The sequence below is a fragment of the Scyliorhinus canicula genome, chromosome 4, assembly GCF_902713615.1.
Source record: "Scyliorhinus canicula chromosome 4, sScyCan1.1, whole genome shotgun sequence".
Classification (NCBI taxonomy): Eukaryota; Metazoa; Chordata; class Chondrichthyes; order Carcharhiniformes; family Scyliorhinidae; genus Scyliorhinus; species Scyliorhinus canicula.
Window position 1 is genome coordinate 20,791,237 of NC_052149.1, and position 24,970 is coordinate 20,816,206.

Below are 24,970 nucleotides of genomic sequence, written 5' to 3' on the forward strand. Positions count from 1 at the left end.
AAAATTCTAAGTGTGGGCTAAACCGGTGAGCAACTCCCCAGGACCGAAAATAGTGACTAAGCATCATTGAATAGTGATGGGGACCTCGCCAGCAGAGCTGACAGGAAACTCCCTGAAAAACCCGCTATAAGTTAACTTAGAAATTCTTTGGGAGAATCGCGCCCTATGGAGATGAATTGCCACTGCTATGCGCTCTCATTGGGAGCGGGAATCCAGAAGCGATTCACTATCTCTTGCCATGCAAATGTAAGCATGGTGGGGATTGAGAGAGATTCCCTCATGAATCCTGCTGTGGGGCCGTCATTTTGCGAGGTCCAGCGGCTGGGCAATTTTGCCCCACCATCCACCACTGGATTTGCCGGGTCGCCCCAGCCACAGTAGGAGGATGATCCAACCCCACCACCAGAGATCCCCTTTACGGAGACCCCTACCAGAGACCTCCCACCACAGACCCCCATAAGAGAGACCTCCCATAAGGGGGACACCAAACAGAAATCCCCCATTAGAGACCCCCACCAGAAACCCCACCATTACACTTACCCCCACCAGAGATACCCCCATAAGAAAGCACCACCCCTCATTACGGAGACCTCTGCCTGGAAGCTGGAGAGCAGTCCAGACAGGGACAGTGAAAAGATCACCCAGCTGTGAAACTAACTGCAATGTTTATAAACATTTAGCTATGATTGACAGCTCTTGGATCACATCAAAAGCAGTAAAGGGCTCTCACCTCTTTAAAGGGCTGTCAATCATTGGTAGATGTTTATAAATATTGCAGTTTGTTACACAGTAGGGTACTTGAGATCCATTCAAGCGTGAAGGGAAATGTCTGCAAGCTGTCTATCACAGCTAGTAAAACCAATTTCACATGGACATGAATGAAAACCCTGCAGATGAAAGATCTGAGGGGATTTAAACCCAACCTAATGTGGTTTTTGCTGTTTAAGAATTACGGGGGCTGCTTTTTCTGCCTGAGCTAGCAGGTGTATGACACAGGCAAGTTTTAAAGCAGTGAATTTTTTCACTGTCTCTCTCTGGACCGCTCTTTAGCCCCAAGCAGGGATCTCTGTAATGGGGGAGGGGTCTCTGGTTGGTGGGCTCTCTTATGGGGCTTCTCTTGTATGTTCTCTCTTATGGGTGGTTTCTGGTGGGGGTCACTGTAATGGGGGGTTTTGGATGGGAGGGGTTTCTGGTGGAGGTCTCGCTGATCAAGTCTCTTGTATGGAGGGTCTCTCTTATGGGTATCTATGGAGGTGGGGGTCTCTGTAATGGGAGTTCCTGGTGGGGGTGTCTCTGGATTGGGGTCTCTCGAGTGAGGGTCTCTGTAACGTGGGGTCTTTGTAATGGAGGGACTCTGGTGGGGGTCACTCTTATGGGGAGTCTCTGGTTGGGGAGGTGGGCTGGATTTGCATTGTGGGGGAGGGGCACCCTCCAATGGACTGTGGGAGCAAACTCCCTTAAAGAGTTACCCCCTTGGCCCATAGCAAGGTCCACTGCACCAGAGCCAAGTGAGAAATACCTACACCAATTCTCGCCTATGTGAATCCTGGTCCAGAGGACTGGAGAATCATACTGTCTTGGAGAATCTGGTGCCCAGCCCAACATTAGGTTGCAAATGAGTCAATTTGACCTATTTGCAACCTCCCCCTGGCGCGGGGTGGGAATTTCAACATCGTTGCCAACGGGGGAGTGAAGCATCGGAACGGGATCGTCAGGATTTTAAAAAAAATTTAAAGTGCCCAATTCTCTCTTTTTTTCCAATTTAGGGGCAATTTAGTGTGGCCAACCCAACTACCTGCAGATCTTTCCACGGTGGGGGTGAAATCCATGCAGACATGGGGAGAATGTGCAAACTCCACACGGACAGTGACCCGGGGCTGGGATCGAACCTGGGTCCTCGCCGCCGTGAGGCAGCAGTGCTAACCACCGTGCCGCCCGGTGAGATTTTGCCGTTGCATTGGAAACTCCTCTGCGGGGTGGCGAATCCAGCCCCTTATTGAGAGAGGAAAGCAGCTTTTGAGACTTAACTGGGCTCACTAACTGTGATAATCAATTCACCATTCACTGAGGGATGAATTCATAGTCTGCATTGCAATATATGAATATAGCCGAGTACTACTAGAACTGACTCAAAAAACAGCATTCTGTAAAAATCAGGATCAAATTTGGAACAAGCCTGGTTAGCAGAGTGAACATGGTGGGATGTGCAGACTATTGAGGGTCTTTAAAAATAATCAGCCCACTTTTACATTGAAACAAATCCAACTCTGAGCAGTAAACTCCTTTTGTTTTGTTCGTATCTAACTGAGATATATGCTTCTATATTACAAATCCCTCTCCAGGAAATCCGACTGATGTTTTTCCATTTGCTTCAGTATGATTTGAGTTTGCTTTGTCCGAGTATTTTAATCAGGAACATTGAAAATTCTACAATTCTTCAAGGATTTAATCAATATTTCATTTTCTTCCCCTAGCCAGTAAGGAATAACGAGTGCTAACAATTGTTACAGAAAGAAAACCGTTTTTGCAGGAGTAATTTAGCACCAAAAGCTTGAATGCAGATAACCGATGTTTAGCAAATATTTACTACCTTATGCTAATACAACGAATTGGAAGCATTTCACAAATGAGGCTCCAAGTAACGCAAGAAGCTAGACTCTAATCCTAAAGATTTAGGGGAAGATGCTCACCTTTTTGAGATGAACAAATTTGGATCTTTGGTCATAATTCATAACAGGCACAGAGAGATGGAGAAAAACATGAATTAAATGGAACAATGTGTCCTCAACGAGTTGTGCTAGATGACACTGAACTGAGTTTCCACCTCCAGGGCTGAATAATAGTAATTCAGACAGCTGTTGTATCTTCTGCTGAATTTCAACGGATATTTTAAAGGCAACGGGCTATGTTCAGTACAATTGCATTACAGTGGAATATTTTGCTATTTTCACCCTCCAGTACTTCTAAGCTTTAGAAGTAAGAGAAAGTGATGATCAGCTATCGTCATTCTCTCTTTAGGGGAACAAATATTTTTCCCCTGGTGCAGGTTTATACATGCCTCACTGTTCCCTGTAACTTAGGAAATATTTCTGACCTACAGTCACACAGCTGTTTTATAAAATTAGTGTCAAGAGAGATGGCATAACTCTTACGAACTTTCGAACAAGTAACTTAATTTTATTGTATTCTTGAAGCAGAATATGGACTTGCTCTTCGACCTGAAAGAGCAGGTCAACAATGTGACCTGCCAGCTGCTCAATCATTTCCCTATATACAAATTAACGATCAATTCAGTGTTTCCAGTCATCCTTGATAAAGATGGACTTGTGCATGTATCTTGTACAAAGGAACACTGTTGAATGATTGATTGATTACCAGCTGCCTAGAGTTAATAACAAGGGCAACTCGAGGAGTTTTTCTGTGCTATTAACAGAGCTTTGAATACTTTAGAAATAAAGCAAAACAAGCCTTTCCTCAGTAAACAGTGAAACCAACCAGCCTAACTTCAGGCACTGGGACGTAATAGCAAAGGAACAGAATTTATAGTACAGAGATAAAACCATTCTTACTCAACCATTACAGTTTAATTAATCTTACAGCTAGCATTCTAATATTTAATTGCATTACCATCAACTAACTGAAACAATGGCTGAGTTATGTGCAACACATCAAGCAAGTGAATGAAACAGAACTTGCCCTGAACGTTAGAATTTTACACAACAAGAAACAGCCATTCAACTGATTGCGATCTACTTAGTTCCATACCTCTGCTCTTGTCCCTTACCCTTTAAAGCTTTCTTTTCCCCTTCAATAGCTACAATAGATTTTGTTTACAGCACTGGCATTCCTAGCAAAGCTCATTGTAATTAAAAAAATAAAAATTCTCCTAACCTCTTTGTTCTTTTGGTGGTGATTTTAAATTTAGGCTCACTAAAAAAAGACACACCATCAATTAATGAATTTAATGAAGAGATGTGCTCAGAAAATTGTTCAAATTAGTACAGAAATGGTTTTGGGGAAATTAATGTGATTGAAGGTGAACTAATCTCCAGTGCCTGATAATCTTCATCCCAGAGTACTTAAGTGGCCCTAGAAATAGTAGACCCATTGGTGGTAATTTTCCAAAATTCTTTGGACTCTGGAATGGTTCCTACAGATTGGAGGGTAGGGTAGCATGTGTAACTCCGCTATTCAAAAAAATATGCAGAGAGAAAACAGGGAACTATAGACCAGTGAGCCTAACGTTGGTAGTAGGGAAGTTCCTGAATCCATTATCAAGAATTTCTTAGCACAGGATTTGGAAAGCAGTGCTCTAAACAGTCAGCATGGATTTACGAAAGGAAAATCATGCTTGACGAATCTACTAGAATTCTTTGAAGATGTAACTAGTAAAATTGACCAGGGAGAACCGGTGGATGTGGTTTATTTAGCCTTTCAGAAGGCTTTTGACAAGGTCTCACATTAGGAGATTAATATGTAAAGTTAATGGGATTACAGATAGTTCCTCAAGATGGTTAGCAGACAGGAAGCAAAAACCTGGAATAAATGGGTCTTTTTCTGATTGAAAATGAAATGAAAAAAAATGACAGGCAGTGACTAGTGGGGTACCGCAGTGATCTGTGCTAGGATCCCAACTGTTCACATTATATATTAATGAATTGGACAAGGGAACTAAATGTATTATCTCCAAATCTGCACATGACACAACGTTGGGTGGGAGGATGAACTGTGAGGAGGATGCAGGTTTGGTCAGGCTGAGTGAATGGGCACATGCATGGCAGATGCAGTATAATATGGATAAATGTGAGGTTATCCACTTTGGTAGCAAAAATAGGAAGGCAGATCGTTATTTGAATGGATGTCAGTTGAGAGAGGTGGATACTCAGTGAGACCTTGGTGTCCTCATGCAACAGTTACTGAAAGTAAGCACGCAGGTACAGTAGGCAGTAAAGAAGGCAAATGGTATGTTGGCCTTCATAGCGAGAGGACTTGAGTATAGGAATAGAGATGTTTTACTTCAATTGTATAGGGCATTGGTGAGGCCACACCAGGTGTATTGTGTGCAGTTTTGGTGTCCTTATCGGAGGAAGGATGTCCTTGCTAGTAGGGGGTGCAGCGAAGGTTTACCAGGCTGATTCCTGGAATGGCAGGACTGTCATTTGAGGAGATACTAAATTGGTTAGGATTATATTCATTGGAGTTTAGAAGAGCAAGAGGGATCTCATAGAAACTTAAAACATTCTAACAGGACTAGACAGAGTAGAGTCAGAATGTTCTCGATGGTGGGGGGAGTCCAGAACTAGGAGCCAAAATTTGATGGAAAAGGGGCAAATCTTCGAGGACTGAAGTGAGAAGAAATTTCTTCACCCAGACATGGTGAATCTGTGGAATTCACTACCACAGAAAATAGTTGAGGCCAAAATGTTGTGTCATTTCAAGAAGGAATTAGATATAGCTCATGTGGCTAAAGGGATATGGGGGGGGGGGGGGGGGGGGGGGGAGAAGAGAGGTATCAGCCTATTGAACTTGGATGATTAGCCGTGATCATAATGAATTGTGGAGCAGGTTTGAAGGGCTGAAGGGCCTCCACCTGCTCCTATTTTCTATGTAAATCAATACCTCTCGTCTTCAAATATTGTCCAATTAGGGTAACCAACACTGGAGGACACCCAAACTGGACACCTTTGTGACATGCCTTGGGTGACATCATCACTTTTGCACATTCCACTCCATTGGAGGACCATGACGTGTTTGGGGAGGGGGAGGGGGGGGGGGGGGGGGGGGGGGGGGGGGGGGGGCAGTATGGGGTCTATGAGGGCGGAAGAAAAAAGAATGAAAATAACTCAACCTTTTGCACCCCTTCCACATCAAGGTTGCTGCAGACAGGAAAGAAACAAACACAGATCCCTGCCAGTGCTTTACCAAGGTAAGTGGACTAAGGGTCAAAATGTTGGATATAGGAACATGGAAAATAGGAGTAGGAGTAAGCCATTTGGTCCCTCAAGCCTGCTCCATCATTCAACTAGCTCATGGCTGATCTACTTCAATGCTATTTTCTCACGATATCCCTGAATCCTTTGATGTGTTTAATAGCTAGAAATCAATCAATCAATCTCTGTTTTGAACAATCTTCCACAGTCCTGAGGTAGAGAATTCCAAAGATGCACTACCTTCTGAGTGAAGAAATTCAGCCTCATCTCAATCGTAAGTGGTGTACCCCTTATATATGAAGCCATCCAGTAACAGAGTGGCCAGAGGGGCTAAAGACCAGCTTGCCTGGTACAAAGCTAGATGTCTGGGAACCCTATTATCAATAGAGTATTTATAAATATGAAATGGAGCTTAATTATGTAGTGACAAGAGTGTGCAAGCCCACTAAGTACTCAAAAGTTGCTTTATTAACGCTTCTTGCTGAGCAATAATTTAAGTAAGTCAATGTTTGCTTCAGATACTGTGAAAGATCTTTTTTACAACTGGAAACATTTTTATGATACAGATCTTGCCATTTCCTGGAGAACATACACAGCCCAGAAGGAAGTACATTACACCAGGGGGCACTGCCAATGGAACTTGTAGTAAAGCAACAAAAACGTATCTTGGATTTATGTTTGGTCTGTGAACAATGTTAATATTTCCACTATTTAGACTCTGCTTCTGTAATTAATTATCACAGTTCAATCAGGTGGGAATGTCAACATATTGGGCCTTCTCCATAATTACTATTAACTCTAGTCCATCACCAGATATCAGGAGCTGAATTTATGTTTTTGAGTCTATTTACGTCAGTTTTTTAAGTCTCCTTCCACTCCTGACATGTTTGAGAGCTCTTTTATGATTACCTCACTTTTTAAAGGTGGACTTCACTAAAGAAAAACCTGAGTGGAAGTCATTTTGTTTTTGGAATCAGATTTGAAAGACCGTGAATGAGTGAAAAACAAGCATCACTTTCTCCAACGCTTCAGTCTTCCTTTTCCCTCAACTGAGGACTCTCCCCACACCAGGGTTTACGGGGTCAGCAAGTGTGCGCGTTCTATTTCACACACTTCTGCTCTCATCTCTTTGCTTCCCTCCCAAAACTACCCTTTGCCCTCATCTTCCAGCTCACCAGCCTCTGTATTCAATGGATCATCTTCACATTTCCATCACCACCAAACATATCTTCCCCTTCCCTTTCAGCATTTGGAAGGGACTGTTCCCTTTGCAACACCCTGTTCAATGCCTCAGTCACTCTGATGCGTCAACTATTTCCTTCATTATAAGGGTTCTTTAGGAGGTGGCAGCTTTTCCTCGACTTTCTGGCTCAACGATAAGGAACTAGGTCAGCAGCAGCAGCAACCCGGGGGGGGGGGGGGGGGGGGGGGGGAGGATCTCAAGGGGGTATTGTTTAAGTTAATTTGCTTATTGTTAATTTATTTTGTTGTTTATTGGGTTTGGGGGGGGGGGGGGGGTTGTTGCATGCGTTGTTACGGGTGCCGGGGGGTGTTTATTATTGTTATTATTGTTTTGTTGATATATATTTTTCAAAAAATTCCAATAAAAATTATTTTATTAAAAAAAATCTATTTCCTTCATTACATTTCCATGTGAGGAAGTTTATCATCAGGCAATGATTCTTATATGATAAGAGTCCGTCCTATATAATATAGTCCATTCTATCTATTCTTCATTAGCTATTTGATTTCAGCAGCTCCACTGCACTAAATTACTTGCATTTTCAAATAACCTTCAACAATTTTAAAACACAAGTGATTTGATAAATGCACTTTAGTTTTTTCCTGATATTAAATTATTCCTTTGGTTATTTATTTCTACATACTCTTGAAGTTCCAACAATATACTTTCTACTTCATGCTTTGGATTCATTCAAACTAGGACTGCATAGTTTTCCAAATTCAGAAAAAGGGATGAAAACTGTGATTTGTATGTTCATTAATACTTTAATCTAAGTTGGCTTCTATTGATTCTTCCCATCCCCATCGGGCAGGATGAACCTGCTGCAGGGCGATAAGTGAGTTAAATAATTGACAAGGTACATACCTGTGTGTGAGTAAATGTACCACAAAGCTCCTGTCAGAAGTGCACCAATTACAAATGCTGCAAATGCAATTCCCACGACTGATGGGGTATCCAGGCCGTAAATGATATCTGAAACGGAAAATGGCGGCATGACACAGATTGACAGGGTAGAAACCAAAACAAAAAATCTTCCAATAGGGTTATCATTTAACAAAAAGATTGAGGGGGTCAACTTTGTTGTTTATGAATCACGTCTGGTGTTTAACGCAACATATATATGCAAACTGTGGTGTAATCGACTTGATTTCAGGCTTGATTTAACTCTCTTGCATTGTGCTGAATATTTCAAACTTCTTCAAATACTTGACCGCTGACATGGTAGAAGAAAAACTAAGCTGTTGCATATGCTTTGGTCAGAAAATTCTGCCTTATTTCTCGGTTTGAAAAATCACAATTCAAATAGCACAAAATTTAGGCTAGACAGGAACAGCAAAATGGTTAGAAGTAAAGCTCCTGAGCATTCGGTCTGCAATCTTAAACTATTGGTAGAAATTGTACTTATTGGAATCAAGATAACTTCAGAGGCAAATTGCTTGTGAGGGACATAATATGGAGCAAATGATAACTGAATATTTTCTATAGTGCAGTAACTAACAGACGCTAGGTAAGCCTGCATGTTGAGCTAAATTGAACCACCCATTTAACGAACATCATCCTGTGTGGTTGATGAACGTAAGGCCTATGCACAGTAGTATGACCCCAGCCAGCAAGCTCGCCACTAGTAGGCTACCACTGTTACTTTGGGTTGTGCTATTTTCCACTCAGCACAGAATCACCTCTGGTCATGTTGCAGTTACTATTTCAAGGTAAACAAAACAGTATTTCAGACTGGTTAAGGCTAATTGCCCAACTCTTTCAGTATTATCTATCACAGATAAAAACTTTGGTCAGCCTGAATCAATCAACATCAATGATGGGGATGTATTGGATGGTCAAGAGATTGGGGTTCCATTTAAAAATGGGGGCCCGATCTTCTCCTGCACTCAGGAGCTCTGGCGAGCGGAGCTTCTCAGTGAAGGAAATGGGACTAAGTACGGCCTCATCGGGGAGTTCCCCACAGAATCGCCGAATATAACCAAAGTCTTGGCAGATAGCATGGTGTTTCTTCACACTTTGAGTGCCGGGAAACACCCGGCTTAAAATGTTTCTTACAGGACACTGTTCCCATTTGGTTAGATCATGCCCAGTTACTGTTTCTCCCTTCACAGATGCTCCCAAGTTTTTCCAGAATTTTCTGTTTTATTTCAAATTTTCAGCAACCACAGTATTTTTATTTTGCTTTGATCTTCACTGTACCTGATCTTCACCACTCTTATGGATATGCTTGGAATGAGGTTGTGTGGGAGGTGCTTGTGGAAGAGAGAATGTTGGGGGTGGGGGGGGGGGGGGGGGGGGGGGGGGGGGGGGGGGAAGAGAAAGTCTGGTAGCACGTGGGAAACCCAGGGGCTGGATTCTCTGATCCTGCAGTTATGTCCGCAGGATCCATCTGGTCTCACAACCAGAAAGTCGGCGCTGCCCCCGCACCAATCCTCCGTCTGGTGGGGGCTAGCAGCCGCACAGCGTGAAGCCCACAGTTTTACCTGCCTATATGGCCGGAGAATGGCAGGTCTGTGGCTGCGCACACGCATGGCGGTGGCCTGCAGCGGCTACGCTGTGCAACATGATGCCGGGCCGCGCCAAACACTGCCCCGTGACCAGCCTCGCCAACACCGCACCACCCCCTACCAGCCCTGATGAAGGCCCCCCACCTGCCAGCAGAATGGCTCCCCCTGCTGTGGCGACGCTGGACTCAGTCCGCAGCCGCCACGTGAGGTCCTCGAACAGTGTGAGCACACGTGTCCCACGCCGTTGGGGACTTGGCCCATCGGGGGTGCGTCTCAGGTGGCGTCCTGAGGCCGTCCATACGGCATGCAGCGTACTCCTAGCTTACGCCGTTTTTGAGGGGGCGGAGCTTCGGGGATTCTCCGGCCGATCGCCGAACACGATTTTAGCGTCGGCGATCGGGAATTCAGCCCCTTAAGTCTGCTTTTGAGTTTTCACTCCATAGTGTACGTTTTCTGTGATTGACAGGTTTCCTGCCCAGAAATCAGCCTGATTGACAGAGCGCTGAGGAGTTGAGAGGGGTGTGAAATGTCCAATCCGCAAAGGGTGGGTGTGAGGTGCAGGGCTATTGTTGGGGGTGAACGCGAGGGGTTGGAGGAAGCATTCTGCTCCTTCTGGTCCGCACGAAATACACTTCAGCACTTACAGCCTCTATTTGCTTTATTGCCAGGTTTTCCAAGGCCTGGGAAACCCAGCTGGTCACAGTCAAACTTGTAAAGCAAATTAAATCGGAGAATTTTATCTTCATTAACATATTTAAAATGCTAACTTGCACCCTGTGAGTGGGCTGGCTGCCCATCCCTTGACCTGCTTCAGTAAAATTTAGAAGTCAGTGGGTTGAGCCAGTTGCTGTGCGTACTCAGAATCTTTGCCCATTTAAACCTCACCTTACTGCACCTGTTCTCCGATAATAAAACTCCCCCCATGACCTCAGTTGACAATATTAACTAGTCTTAGTGGTAGAGGAAAAACATGAAAAGCTTGTGGTTTGAACTTGAGCTGGTAGTATAATTAGAAAAATAAAGGAAAGCTTTTCTATCTCCTAATTCTAATTGCACATTCATTTGAATTTCTAATACATTTCTAAAAAAAAATGAAACCCATCGATCTATTCCCTATGCACTGAGTTTCTTAACGTAAAATTGCAAGTAAAATATTCTTTAAAGATCGTGTATACAAGTTTTTAAATGCTGCTTTCTATACATTGTTGTTTTTTTTAAATACAGCAGTATCTGTGTGTTAGAAAAGTCCGTAACTTCGAAAATTGACTGTTCAGCCAAAATAACATTTAATCAGTCAACTTACAAGGCTGTGGTCTCTCTTTATTAATCTGGCTGTCAGATATCACTGAAAAGAACACAAATTAAAGTATTTAATAGAACTATTAATTAAAATGTTTACATTTTTATGAGCTAGTACAGTATTAACATATATAATTCTACAAAGCAGTAAAGAATTTAATCTGCACTTTTTCTCAATTTCCATGCTTTACCTAGATAAATTTCTGGAAAGAAGCTGCCTGTTTTTATTGGAGAATAATGAAAAGAGCAAAGGACATTTGACACATCTATACAGTAAACAATAACCGTTTGTTAATTTGAAGACATTGCATCATGTAAAAAAGGCAATTTATTCATGGATGACTTTAATTTTCATGTAGATTGGAAAAAAATCAAATTGGCAGAGGTAGCCATGAGTAAGAATTCATAGAGTGTATTCAGGACAGTTTCCTAGAACAATATGTTGTGGATCTAACTAGGAATCAGGCTAATTTGGATTTGGTCATGTGTAATGAGGCAGGTTTAATGAACAATCTCAGAGTAAAAGATCCCCTCGGAAGCAGTGACCATAACATGCCTGAATTTAGCTTTCAACTTGAGTGAGAAAATTTGACCAGAAACAACTGTGATATACTTAAATAAGGGTGATTATAAAGGAATGGGGGAAAAGCTGGCTGTAATGGACTGGGAAAGACGGCAAGACAGTTGATCACCAAAGGCAGGCGTTTCTGAAAATAGTTCATGACTCTCAACAAATGGCGGCACGTAATTAGTACTGCTGCCTCAGAGCGCCAGGGGCTGGGTTTAATTCCGGCCTTGGGTGACTGTATGGAGTTTGTACGTTCTCTCAGTGTCTACATGGGTTTCCTCCGGGTGCTCCGGTTTCCTCCCACAGTCCAAAGATGTGCAGGTTAGGTGGATTGGCCATAGAAAATTGCCCCTTAGTTTCCAGGGATGTACAGATTAAATTATGTGATTGCAGGTATAGGGTGGAGTGGATCGGTGCAGATTCGATGGTCTCCTTCTGTACTGTAGGGATTCCATGATTCTCTGAAGATACATCCCATTGATGAGGAAGGATTCTCGGAAGGGGATAAATCAGCCTTGGTTAATCAAAGAAGTGAAGGATAGTCTTAAATTGAAAGAAACAACATATAATGTGGCAAAGATTAGTGGTAAACCAGAGGATTGGGAAGTTTTAAAAACCATCAAAAGAGGGTAAACTAGCAAGTAATATAAAAATGGACAGGAAGAGCTTCTTTAAATATATAAAAAGGAAGAAAGAGGACAAAGTGAACATAGGCCTCTTAGAGAATGTGATTAGGGAAATAATAATGGGGAACCCGGAAATGGTAGAGGAGTTAAACAAATACTTTGTGTCAGTCTTCACGGTGGAAGCTTTGAACTCTCTGCATCTTCCAGAAGAAAGCTTAACCAAACCGGGTTATTGGGATCTTAATGTTCTTCCAATTAGTTTAATTTTCAACTCAAGCATAAGGATCTACCATTTATTTATATATATATATTTTTATACACCGGGGTGGGGTGGAGGCCGGGGGAGGGGGGGGGGGGGGGGGGGGGGGGGCAGAAGAGAGAGAACAGAGAACAATAGACCTATTCATTTGACGTTAGCAGTAGGGACAATGTGAGATTCTTTATAAAGATTGTGATAATTGGACACTTAGAAACAATTATATGATTGGGCAGAGCCAACATGAAAGGAAAATCACGTTTGACAAACCTGTCCAGAGTTTTTTTGAAGATGTTCCTTGTAATATGGATAAAAGATGAACCACTGATGTATTTGGGTTTTAAAAATGTATTCATGGGCCAGCATCTATTGTCCCTCCCTGAGGGCATTTAAGAACCAACCACATTGCTGTGGGTCTGGAGTCACAGTTAGGCCTGATCCGGTAAGGGTGGCAGATTTCCTTCCCTAAATCACATTAAGTGGATTTTTAGGACAATCAACAATGGTTTCATGGTCATCATTAGACTTTTAATTCCAGATTTTTATTTAATTCAAATTTCACCATCTGCCATGGCGCAATTTGAGCCTGGGCTCCCAGATACCCTGGGTCTCTGGATTTCTAGTCCAAACAATACCAAGACGCCACTGCCTCCCATTTTCAGAAGGTTTTCAATAAGGCTACACACAGGTGAGTAAACACAATTTGAACACATGGGATTAAGGGTAACATACTGCTAATGATTGAGAAGGTTAACGGACAGAAAACAGAGAGTAGGAATGAACAGGTCATTCTCAGGATAGCAGGATGTTACTAGCGGGGTACACGGATCAGTGCTTGGGCCACAGTTTCCCACAATCTAGAAAATAATTTCGATGGCAGGGGGTACCAAATGTAATATTTCCACATTTCTGATGACAACAAAACTAGGTGGGAATGTAAGTTGTGAGAAGGATTCAAGGAGGCGTCAACAGAATTTGGACAGGATAAGTAATTGGGCAAGAACATGGCAGATGGAATATAATGTGAATAAGTGTGAAGTTATCCACTTTGGTAGAAAAGACAGAAAAGGCAGATCATTTCTTAAATTGTGAGAGGTTGGGTAACATTGATGTCCAAAGGGTGTCCTTGTTCATGAATCATGAAAAATTAGCATGCAGGTGAAGCAAGCATTGAGGAAGGTAAATGATATGTTGCCCTTTATCACAAGGGGATTTGAGTACAGGGGTAATGATGTCTTGATGCAACTGTATAGAGCAGTGGTGGACACCACAGCAGTGTGACCCGGGGACCACATGCAGCCCATCTGGGTTCTGAGTACGGCCCACGAGACATTGTGTTGACTGTTGCCACGTGCAGGGTGCCACATTCCACTGATTTGCATCTGTGTAGTACTTTTATTATCAAAATGACTGAAGTGATATGCACATAGAGCAAGGGCAAATTAAGTGAGGTACATGTTGATTGCACATAAAGTAACTCTGCACTCCTTCTGCTGTTGTTTTTGAAGTTTATGATAGTTCTATTAATATGTAAATCATAAAGCATTTTCTATAACTCATTCTGAAATATTCAGCGTTAATTAAATTAATTTAATCTTATTCATGGGATCATGTTAGTGAAGCCTGATTTTAATCTTGTGGCACACGGAGATGAAGGAGAGCCACTCATGCGGTCCATTCACTAGCCTAGGTTGCCCATCACTGGTATAGAGCCTTGGAGAAACCACACTTGGAATACTGTGCATAGTTTTCATCTCCTTATCTAAGGAAGGATGTACTTGCCAGAGAGGGAGTACATTGGATATTCCCCAGAGTAAACCCTGGGATGGCGGGATTGTTAGGAGGAGACGTCGAGTAGATTGGGTCTGTATTCTTTAGAGTTTGGAAGCATGAAAAATGATCTCATTGAAACCTCCAAAATTCTTACAGGGCGTGACAGGGTAGAAGTGGATAGAACACTTCCCCAACCTTGGGACACAGTCTCTGAATAAGGAGCATTTAGAAAATGAATTTCTTTGCTCAGAGGGTGCTGAATCTTTGGAATTATCCACCCCAGGGGGCTGTGGAAGCTCAAACATTGCACATTTTCAAGACAGAAATCAATAGATTTCTGGGTACTAATGACATCAAGGGATATGTGGATAGTGGGGGAAATGGTGCAGAGGTAGATAATTAGCCAGTCTGTGTGAAATTTGGAGCAGGCTTTGATGGGCCAAATGGCCTATTCCTTCTCCTATGTTGCTATGTTCATGATATAATCACTTGACAGTAAAGTGCATTTGGTTTTCCTCTCCCCCGTTTAATGTTTAAAAAGCACAAACACATAAGTAAGTCGTTAAGATGTTTTCCACATTGAAAGGACTGCTTGTTTTACTTAGAAAACAAAGGATAAACCAAGGCCATGTGTTTCAAAAACATGTTGCACATAAAGGGATGTATTAATCATTCCAGATGATGCTTATATGTTGTCATTGTAACAATATGTTGACAAACAGATAAACTTTATAGGCTCTATAATTCCATTCAGGGGATAGGAACATAGGACAGTACAGCACAGAACAGGCCCTTCGGCCCTCGATGTTGTGCCGAGCCATGATCACCCTACTCAAACCCACCCTATACCCGCAACCCAACAACCCCCTCCTTAACCTTTACTTTTTTTTAGGACACTACGGGCAATTTAGCATGGCCAATCCACCTAACGCGCACATCTTTGGACTGTGGGAGGAAACCGGAGCACCCGGAGGAAACCCACACACACACGGGGAGGACGTGCAGACTCCGCACAGACAGTGACCCAGCCGGGAATCGAACCTGGGACCCTGGAGCTGTGAAGCATTTATGCTAACCACCATGCTACCGTGCTGCCCTAATATTGCAGGCTTGGAGGAATGAACTGGAGTTTAGGATGAACTGGAGTTTAGGAGGGTTGAGTGTGGGAGGCTGAAAAAGCCGTGGCCAATCCAATCCTGTCGGTTTCCTATCACGCAGGCATGGTTAAAATTACTCATAGAGGTTTTGGAATGAAGAACTAAGCTGAGATCGTGGGCGGGCAGCTCGGCATCAAAGTTGTGGAGGGACAAAGGACAATTACTTTGTTCTTCCCGGTGTTTATATCATCATAAGTGTGGCTTATCTAAGGCTGAACAGTGGACAAGTAATCTGACATCACAGGGGCAATGGAGATGTGGTGAAGGGATTGAACTGGGTGGTGTCAGCATAAATGTGGAAGCCACGTCATTTATTCCAGATGGAGAGGGGGATCTAGAGATGCCAATCGAACGTGAAAAGAGAAATCATTGATAGAAATGTTCTGTCTACCCTCAGCTAGGTAACAGTGGAATCAAGCAAGGAATATATTGGCTCATTCAAATGGGCTTCCAATTACAGGCAATTTATGGCTTTGCTTCCGAGGTAAAGACCCAGGCCATACGCAGTGATTTTTAAAAAAAAGTGTCTTCACGGGTTCTATAGCGATTGTGATTCTATGATTTTAGTGAAAACAATTGCTCTTTGATATCAAAATAGTTTTAATGGAGCAGATTTAAACAATAACATTCATATGTCCATGCAGTTATAACCATTAATCTTCATTTCATTGGTCTTTTTAAGCAAAGCACGTATTTCTACCACAAACTAATGAAGTCCAAATGTAAGTAAAAAAGAAAACATACAGTTCAACCCCAAATGTTTGAACTTTCACTTGAGGGGTAACGCCATAGGTCAATAATTTTTCTTGCAAAAAACCTATATACTCCTTCTACTTGTATCTTGGTATTAAGCTAAAATAACAAACCAATTACCATTTAAATTGTACAAAGGGAAATTGACCACATTGGAATTAGCTCTCATTTGAGTGGGAAAGTAAGTTGGTCATTATTTTAAGATGTTTTATGTGGTGACAGCCTTCTGTCTCATGAGATGATGGTTTGTGGCATGGTGGTCAACTATGCTAATCATTGCCTGGTGTAGCTCAAGAGCCCCACTCTGGCATGGCAGTCTCTGCTCTACTTGCTGTAAGATAGTGGGCTGAGAAGGTGCATGATTCACTGGCCTTTGTTTTCTTATTTGGCTAGATGAGCTTTTAATTTCTGAACTGTTCCCATCACTTATGTGTGCCTCTGCAAAACTGGAGTGTCTTCTCCAGCGTGCGAGAATGGGCAATATTTTTGAAGATTCTGAGCTGCACAAACGTCAGGGACCGCCTCTCAACCTCCATCGCTGAGTTCAAAGTGCTGTATTTGACACCAGCTTGATTGCAAGAGTTGCCAGAAAGATGACCTGTTTGGACATCAGTCTGCCTTTAAGTTCCACTCCAGATTATTTTTCTCAGGATTTTCTCCCTGATGTTGTTCCTTCCAATGTTTTCCATGCATGAAATATGCAATTATGATAAAATAGGGGCAGTTAAGGTTACAACGCAAAAGAGTTCAACCCATAGAAGAGTTGGAAGTAACCAAAGACAATAAGATGGATGATTCCTCGCCCTGATATCCTCTTTAAAATGATATTACAGCAGGATAATTTGTATCGCACAGCTGTTTCCTTCCCTAAAGATTATCGATCATTAATAAATGATTTTGCAAGTCTGTAGACAGTCAGTAGGAGGCAAGGGTGCATATGTTTCTTGGATGTGGGTCATGCTGCTTTTTCCTGCCCATCCCCAAGCGCCATTAGGATGTAGATAATTCTAAAATCAAAATAATTTACTTCTGCATATTCTTGATTGTTCTACCACTCTCCTTGCTGCAGTGGATATGGATAGAGTTTAGGTTATTTGCCGAAGTTTGCTGACAACAGGGTGCCACGTTGGCGCAGTGGTTAGCACTGCTGCCTTACGGCACTGAGGACCCGGGTTCGATCCTGGCCCCGGGTCACTGTCCGTGCGGAGTTTGCACATTCTCCCAGTGCCTGCGTGTGTCTCACCCCCACAACCCAACGATGTGCAGGTTAGGTGGATTGGTCATGCTAAATTGCCCCTTACTTCGAAAAAAAAAGAATTGGGTACACTAAATTTAGATAAAAAAAACATTGCTGACAACTTTCACAAACTCAAGCTGTACATGTACAAACATATGTCGAGAAAAATGAGATCAGATCATCAGATCCATTAATGCTCATTCCATCTGACTTAGCTCTCTTCATTTGGAACAAAGGGCTGAAAAATGTACTGAATTACAGAACATAATCTTTAAAACACCTGTGAAGGATCCTGCAAAATCTTTAATCTCATACAATAAAAGTGGAATTTGACTTCATAATAATTCAAACATAAAGTAATGAGCCCGGGTGGCATGGCGGCACAGTGGTTAGCACTGTTGCCTACGGCGCTGAAGACACGGGTTTGAATCCTGACCCTGGGTCACTGTCTGTGTGGAGTTTGCACATTCGCCTCGTGTCTGCGTGGTTATCATGTATAGGTTGTGTAGGTTAGGTGGATTGGCCATGCTAAATTGCTGCTTAATTGGAAAACAAAATAATTAGGTACTCTAAATTTTAAAAAAATGTTTTAAAACAAAAAGTAGTAATGAGCCTATTGGAAACAGATGGATTTGGAAAATGCAATCCCTGCACTGGTAAATTTCCTTTCCTCTGACATCATCTCTCTGACTTTCTAAACCACAATCATTGTCGCTCTCCTCAAAACCCTCTTAACCCATCATACTCTCTACCCATCACCTTATCATTAATTTCTGTTCCACCTCAAAAGGTCCTTGGACTAATCCTTACCTCTCTTCTTTGCCCATCTCTCCTGAAACTCTACATTTCAAATCCTCCATTCAGTTCTGCTCATTGTACAGGAAAACAACTCTCGCCAATAACAAGTGACCCTTTTTCTATGACTGTGATGATGGTGTGTTATCCCTTCTGGTCTTCCTCAACCTCTCAAAAGCAGCTGGCATGGTAAACTACAATCCAGCCCCAAGTCTACAAACTTCCACTTCCAAATACTTATATGTAGCCAACAAATCTCGAGTAATACTATTTCTGCCCTACCCTCCCCACTCTCCCAACATCACCTGAGTATTTATCTTTGTGACCTCCTGTCTTTTTTCTATATGGGGTTCACATAAAATATATGTAGGTAACACCCAACAGTACCCCAGCACTATGTCTATTGATCAGTGCTGTCTAACTTATATTCTGACATTATGGGCGTGATTCTCCCACCGTGAAGCGCGCAGCGCAGTCCTGTTGTGCCGGGAGGTTTTTGGGAGATGCACAAATGGGCTTTACGCCAGGTGCAAAACTCTGTGCGAGTTACGCGACCTGCGGAGCCCGGACCATCTGGATAATGCCCTCGCTGGGCAGTCTGGCACTGCCAGGGTCAGGGGCAGTGCCCTAGTGCCAGTTCCAGAGTGCCTGGTTAGCACTGTCAAGGAGTGGGGCCAGAAAGGGGCCATGCCCATGAAAGGGGGGGGGGGGTGGTGAAGGGGGGTGGCCCCTCTCTGGCCCCACTATGAAGGGGTGTCATGAAGGTTGGGGGTGTTGAGGGGGGAGGCCTGAAAGGGTGGCCATAAAGGTGGGGGCCCCAGCGACCCTATAGCATGGAACTGCATCCCATGTCTAGGATGTCTCACTAATTCCTTTAGGTTAACATTGGAAAGATCAAATTATTTGTATTCAGTATCAGCTCAACTCTCTTGCCTGTGATTCTATATCCCCTTCCTGAAAATTTACTCAAGTTGCACAAACCTGTGTAACTTTGATGTCATTGTTGATTCTGAGCTGAACTTCAAACTCATAGTCCATCAACCAGACCACTTATTTTCAACTCCATCCTCACATCAACACCATCTAATGAAAGCTTTATACAAGCTTTTACCACCTAGAGATTCAATAACACTAATGGTTTCCTTCCTCTCCTATTATTTACCCTCCATAGAATCTACCTTGTTTCACACTAAGATCCACGCACCAATGTCCATGTTGTCCTCCAATGTCTCCCTGTTCCATATAAACCTAATTTAAAACTCCCATCTTCATATCATTCCATCGCCCTTAGTCTTCCTTTCCTTTACAACCTTCTCACGACTTACATCACATCTTACAAAACATCCCACACCTTATGATCTTTTGACTCTGTCCTCGATGCATCCCCTCATCAGTCACATACCTTTCAGTCACCCCCGTCCTACTCTCTTCCTGGATTCCCTTTCCTGCTTTTAAAACTTTCTGAAAACCCCTTGTTTTTCCCTGCAACTTAGCCTACCAGCTCTAATGTGCACTTGTTCCTTGTTATTTTTCTTGGGATGTTTTGCATGCTGAAAATACTGCAAATGCAATTTGTTATTGTTGTCAAAAACTAGATTCCAATGAAGACTACCTAGAATTATTCAAAACAAATTGGGACAACTGAAGAAAGGGTCCTATTTAAAAATAAGTCCAAATTGTTAAAGCATGTTACATCTCTTTTTACCAGAGGGACCCCTGTTGCGTGCTTAGATTGTTTAGAATAATTACCTAAATCATGGTTCTTATACCTTAAAACCACAATGAACAGCAAAAATAACTTTCCAACTAGTCAATTCAATTATCCGTCTGATCGCGCAAATAGCAGATCTAAATGAAATCATGTTTGGCCATAATTCCAATATATGGCAAGGACTGTACAAATCCTTTACTGAACACGTCTTCATTGCTGTAGCTTTGAATCTCGTGGCCTTAAGACACTCGACATGAAACAGAAAACACTGATGACAATCTGCATTTGTACAACCCCTGCTGTAAAATATTCTTAAGGTGCTTCACAGGAACATAATCTGACAAAAACCGAACATGACAGGTGACTAAAAGATTTTATGAAGTGTCTTAAAGGAGGAGAGAGGCATGGAGAGGTGGGAAGGTTAAGGGAAGGAATTGCAAAACTTGGGGCCGAGACAGCTGAAGCCACAGCTGCTAATGGTGGGCAAAGGGAGTTGGGGTGTACAAGGGCTCAGGATTGGAAAAGTACAATTACTGATTACAGAACTCAACGTACATAATTGGTTATGCGAATCAACAGACAGGAATTGTGTGCTACACCTGTACACTACCGTCAGATTTTTGCTGTTGACTCACCTTGTGTGTTGGGTATTTTTCCACGAATAACAGCCAATGGCTTGGTAAAAGACTGTCTGTTTCTCATCATAGCCATTATTATTTGCAAATTCACATTTATACAAGCTTCATCAGGAGGAATGCACTGCAGCATGAAATAAACAAACCAAGGTCAAGGAAATACAAATCCAACATTTGAAATGCCAATGTGTTATCAGCATTGCGGAGGACTGGTTAAATTTTATTAACCAACATGAATTAAAAGTTTTATTGCTGAAATTTGCGAATTGATATATTTGATGCCAATCAATTATGTTTTGATGTCAACTGTGGCAAACGATCTACTTGAAATGTTTTCAGGGCATTACATTTATTTTCCTTCTACAAAAATAATGAGCTATTTGTCTGCAAACTTCTGTACAGATTGATTAATTGCATACTTTGCATTGTTTAGTTCATATTTTTGGGATATATTCATATTGCAAAAAAGGAATTTAATAAATCAGAACATAATCTAAACTAAACCCAGTAAACTTTCTTGATGGTACAGTACAGAGTATTGCTGTCAAACCTTTCATCTTGCACTCCTCAGGACAGACGCAAGAATACCAAATTTCAAAGGGAACATAATTTCTACTGCATGAGAAAAGAGGTGCTGATTGGTTATCAAGTTGGCTCTGATTGGTTGAGATATTGCCATCGTAAATACACCAGGGAGCTATTGACCCTCATGCTTGCATGCCAATCAGAAAACCAATTGTGGTACCCATCAGCAAACATACAGTAATTTGGCTTACGTTTGGCTAGAGTTTCTGCTCCCACTCTGGTCGGGCAGGTTCACTGATAGGAGCAGACAATATCACGAGAAGTACAAAGTCATGTTTCACGTTGGCATAAGCACAAAATGTGATTGCCCCCTCCATGACAGGGGACATTTCCTGATGTTGAACATTGGGAACCTTATTTGAATACATTACCAAGTAATCAACAGGCCAGTACATTAGAATCACCCCTCCCCCCCCCCCCCCGGCCAAATAATCCAGCCATGACGGCAGAATGGGGGTTGAGGGGGGGGGCAAAGAGTGGATAATGCCCTGGTACCCCCAGGGGTGCCTGGGCAGTACCGGAGCGAAAGGGAGAGGTTCCAGGGCCTTGGTCACTGTGCACTGGTGCAGCCTTTAAAAATGGCGCCCTTAACCTTGTGTTGCTGGTGGGGCAGGTGAATCGGAGGCCATCCTGCCGCGATATGTCATTTGACCCATTCCTTGATTTTTTGTTTTTAAAGTCCCGAGCTATATGGCGGATAAAACCGCCATTATTGTCAGCGGCTTCATTGCCGTTTTTCCTGCTGATTTCCAGAAAAATCTCGCCTGAAGGATGTGTTATCTTCAAGGGGGTAAGTGTCAAAAATCTTCTAACTTGGGTGTTATCTGAACACATAAGTAAATTTGATTATTCTAACACTAAAGAAACATCTAACTTATGTAAATAGCTTTCAATTTGCACCTTGCTTGAATGTATTATATTTCAATTTCAACGGTTGAAATAATATATTTAGAAATAGCACAAACCTTGGGGAGATTAGGAAATCCTTGGCTTTCAGCATCCTTTTTGCTGCATAATGTAATTTCACAATGAAGAAAGACTAAGGACATGTTGTAGATGGGCTTAAACACAAAACTGAACCTCTTTTTTTCCATTTCTGCATGAGGTACTAGAAAATCGAGCTTCTGAGAACTGTAGAATTTCACAGATTCCTCCTTCGGACAAATGTTTTCAATAATGCTGTACTCTGAATAGGCAACAGGGTCCGACGATGCAGAAATGTAGCAGGTCTGGATAACAAAACTAAGTTCCGGGTCAGATTTGGTAACAGACACCTACGTGGAAGAAAGAATAATAATTTCTTATGAGAATACTTTTAAATCACACTACAAACTCTTCAAATGAACAAGTCAGCTTCAAAGAAGAAGAAAATTCAGAGATAAAGTCTTTTGCCAAGAAAAGATTCACCCTTATCCTAATTCACTCTCTTGCAGAAACACTAATTTTATTTTACCACAGAGTGCCTTCGGGTGAATATTCCCCACTGCTTGTCTGCTCCCATAATGTTACTACTGGGGAGAGTTCATGAAGCACCTCTGTAGTAGTGAATAACAAGGCACAATTTCAGGTTGGCCGTAGGGTCATTTTCACATCATCAGCTGAAAAATGAAATGAAAATCGCTTATTGTCACGAGTAGGCTTCAATGAAGTTACTGTGAAAAGCCCCTAGTCGCCACATTCCGGCGCCTGTCCGAGGAGGCTGGTACGGGAATCGGACCACGCTGCTGGCCTGCTTTAAAAGCCAGCGATTTAGCTCAGTGAGCTAAACCAGCCCCAACAGCTGGAGATGCAGATCAAAAATATAATTCTTTATGTAAAGGGAGAATGTGTAGAATGGTGGCAGATCTCAATCATGTCTAACTCAGAAAATGACCATGTTATACTTTCTTAATACTACTTTAAAATTGATGGAATAATTTGGCTGTCACAATTCTGACCAGAATTCTCCGGTCGTTGGGATTCAATTTTCCGGCTAGCAGATTACCCCGGCCAGTGTGTGTCCCGTCGGCGTGGTAATGTCACTGAACTAGTAATCCAGAGGCCCAAGGGACAGGAGTTCAAATCCCACCAAGGCAGTCAGTGGAATTTAAATTCAATGATTAAATCTGCAATTAAAAGCTAGACTCAGCAATGGTAATCATTAAATGATTGTCACAAAAACTCATCTGGTTCACTAATGCCCCTTGGGGAAAGAAATCTGCCATCCTTGCCTGGTCTGGCCTACATGTGACTCTAATAATAATAATAATCACTTATTGTCACAAGTAGACTTCAATGAAGTTACTGTGAAAAGCCCCTAGTCGCCACATTCCGGCGCCTGTTTGGGGAGGCCGGTACAGGAATTGAACCCGCACTACTGGTCTTGTTCTGCATTACAAGCCAGCTATCATAGCCCACTGTGCTGGTTGTCTCTTAAGTGCCCTCTGAAATGGCCTCGCAAGCCACTCAGTTATGAAAAAGGGAATGGTACCAGATGGAATACCTGGCATCGACCAAGGCACCAGAAACAACAAAGGAATATCCGGCTCTCAACCTTGCTACAACAGAGAATGCAGGAGCAACATCAGAAGTGTCAATCTGGTGAAGCTACAACACAGGACAATTTGCATGCCGAACAGTTGAGCCAAGGAACTCCACAATGCACCATATTTAGTTGTGAATGGTGGTGGATAATTACATCTAACTGGAGGAGGAGGCTCCACAAATATCCTCATTGATTGGTGGAGCTCAGCACATTACTGCAAAATTGAAGGCTGAAGCATTTGCATCCATATTCAGCCAGAAATGCTGAGTGGATGTTCCAATTCAACCTCATCCTGAGGTCCCAACATCACAGATGTCAGACTTCAAACAATTCGATTCACTTCACGTGATATCAAGAATTGGCTGAAGGTACTGGATATGGTAAAGGCTGTGGACCCTGATAACATTCCAGCAATAGTATCCATGCTCCAAACTAGCCACAGACTTAGTCAAACTGTTCCAGTACAGCTACAACACTGGCATCTATCCAACATGATGAAATGTAGCCTAGGTCCTGCACACAAAAAGCAGGACAAATCAACCTGGCCAATTGCCGCCTCATCGGTCTATTTTCCATCATCAGTAAAGTGATGAGAAGAAGTCCCTAATTGTGCGATCAATTGGCACTTACTCAGGAATAATCTGCTCAGTTTGGGTTCCGCCAGGGTCACTCAGTTCCTGACGTCATTATTGCCTTGGTCCAAACATGGACAAAAGAGCTGAATTCAAGAGGTGAGATGAGAGTAACTGCCCTTGACATCAAGGCAGCATTCAACCGAGTATGGCATCAAGGAGCCTCAGCAAAACTGAAGTTAATGGGAATCGGGGGAAAACTCTTCACTGTTTGGAGTCATATCTAGCAGAAAGGAAGATGGTTGTATTTGTTGAAGGTCAATCATCTCAGCTCCAGGACATCACTGCAGGAGTTCATAAGGGTAGTGTCCAAGGCACAACCACAATTTGCTGCTTTGCTAACAACCTTCCCTCCATCAGAAGATCATAACTGGGAATATTCTCTGATGATTGCACTATGTTCTATTCCATTTGCGATTCCTCAGATACTGAAGCACTGTGTCCATATGCAGCAAGTCTTGGACAACATGCAGGCTCTTGGCAAGTAACATTTGTGCCACACAAGTGCCAGACAATGAATATCCTACAAGATAGAATCTAATAATCTCCACTTGACATTCAATGACATTACCATCTCCCATTATCAACATCCAGGGGATTATCACGGACCAGAAACTGAACTGGACCAGTCATATAAATACTGTGGCTGCTAGGGTAGGTCAGGGGTTGGGAATTCTGTGGCGAGTAACTGACCTTCTGATTCCCCAAAGCCTCACTACCATTTACAAGACACATGTCA

At 42.5% G+C, this 24,970-nt stretch overlaps 1 protein-coding gene across 3 annotated transcripts in view; it reads right to left on the bottom strand.

The window, feature by feature from the left end:
- The window catches only part of tgfbr3 (transforming growth factor, beta receptor III), a 207,375-nt gene that overhangs the window by 4,402 nt on the left and 178,003 nt on the right, over positions 1-24,970 (bottom strand). For all 3 annotated transcript variants that reach the window (XM_038793815.1, XM_038793814.1, XM_038793816.1), the window contains exons 13-16: positions 22,041-22,349; positions 20,491-20,614; positions 10,984-11,025; positions 8,038-8,145 (exon numbers count right to left, since the gene is read on the bottom strand). In XM_038793815.1, the coding sequence (XP_038649743.1) occupies positions 8,038-8,145; positions 10,984-11,025; positions 20,491-20,614; positions 22,041-22,349 (583 nt within the window). The remainder of the gene's footprint in view (positions 1-8,037; positions 8,146-10,983; positions 11,026-20,490; positions 20,615-22,040; positions 22,350-24,970) is intronic.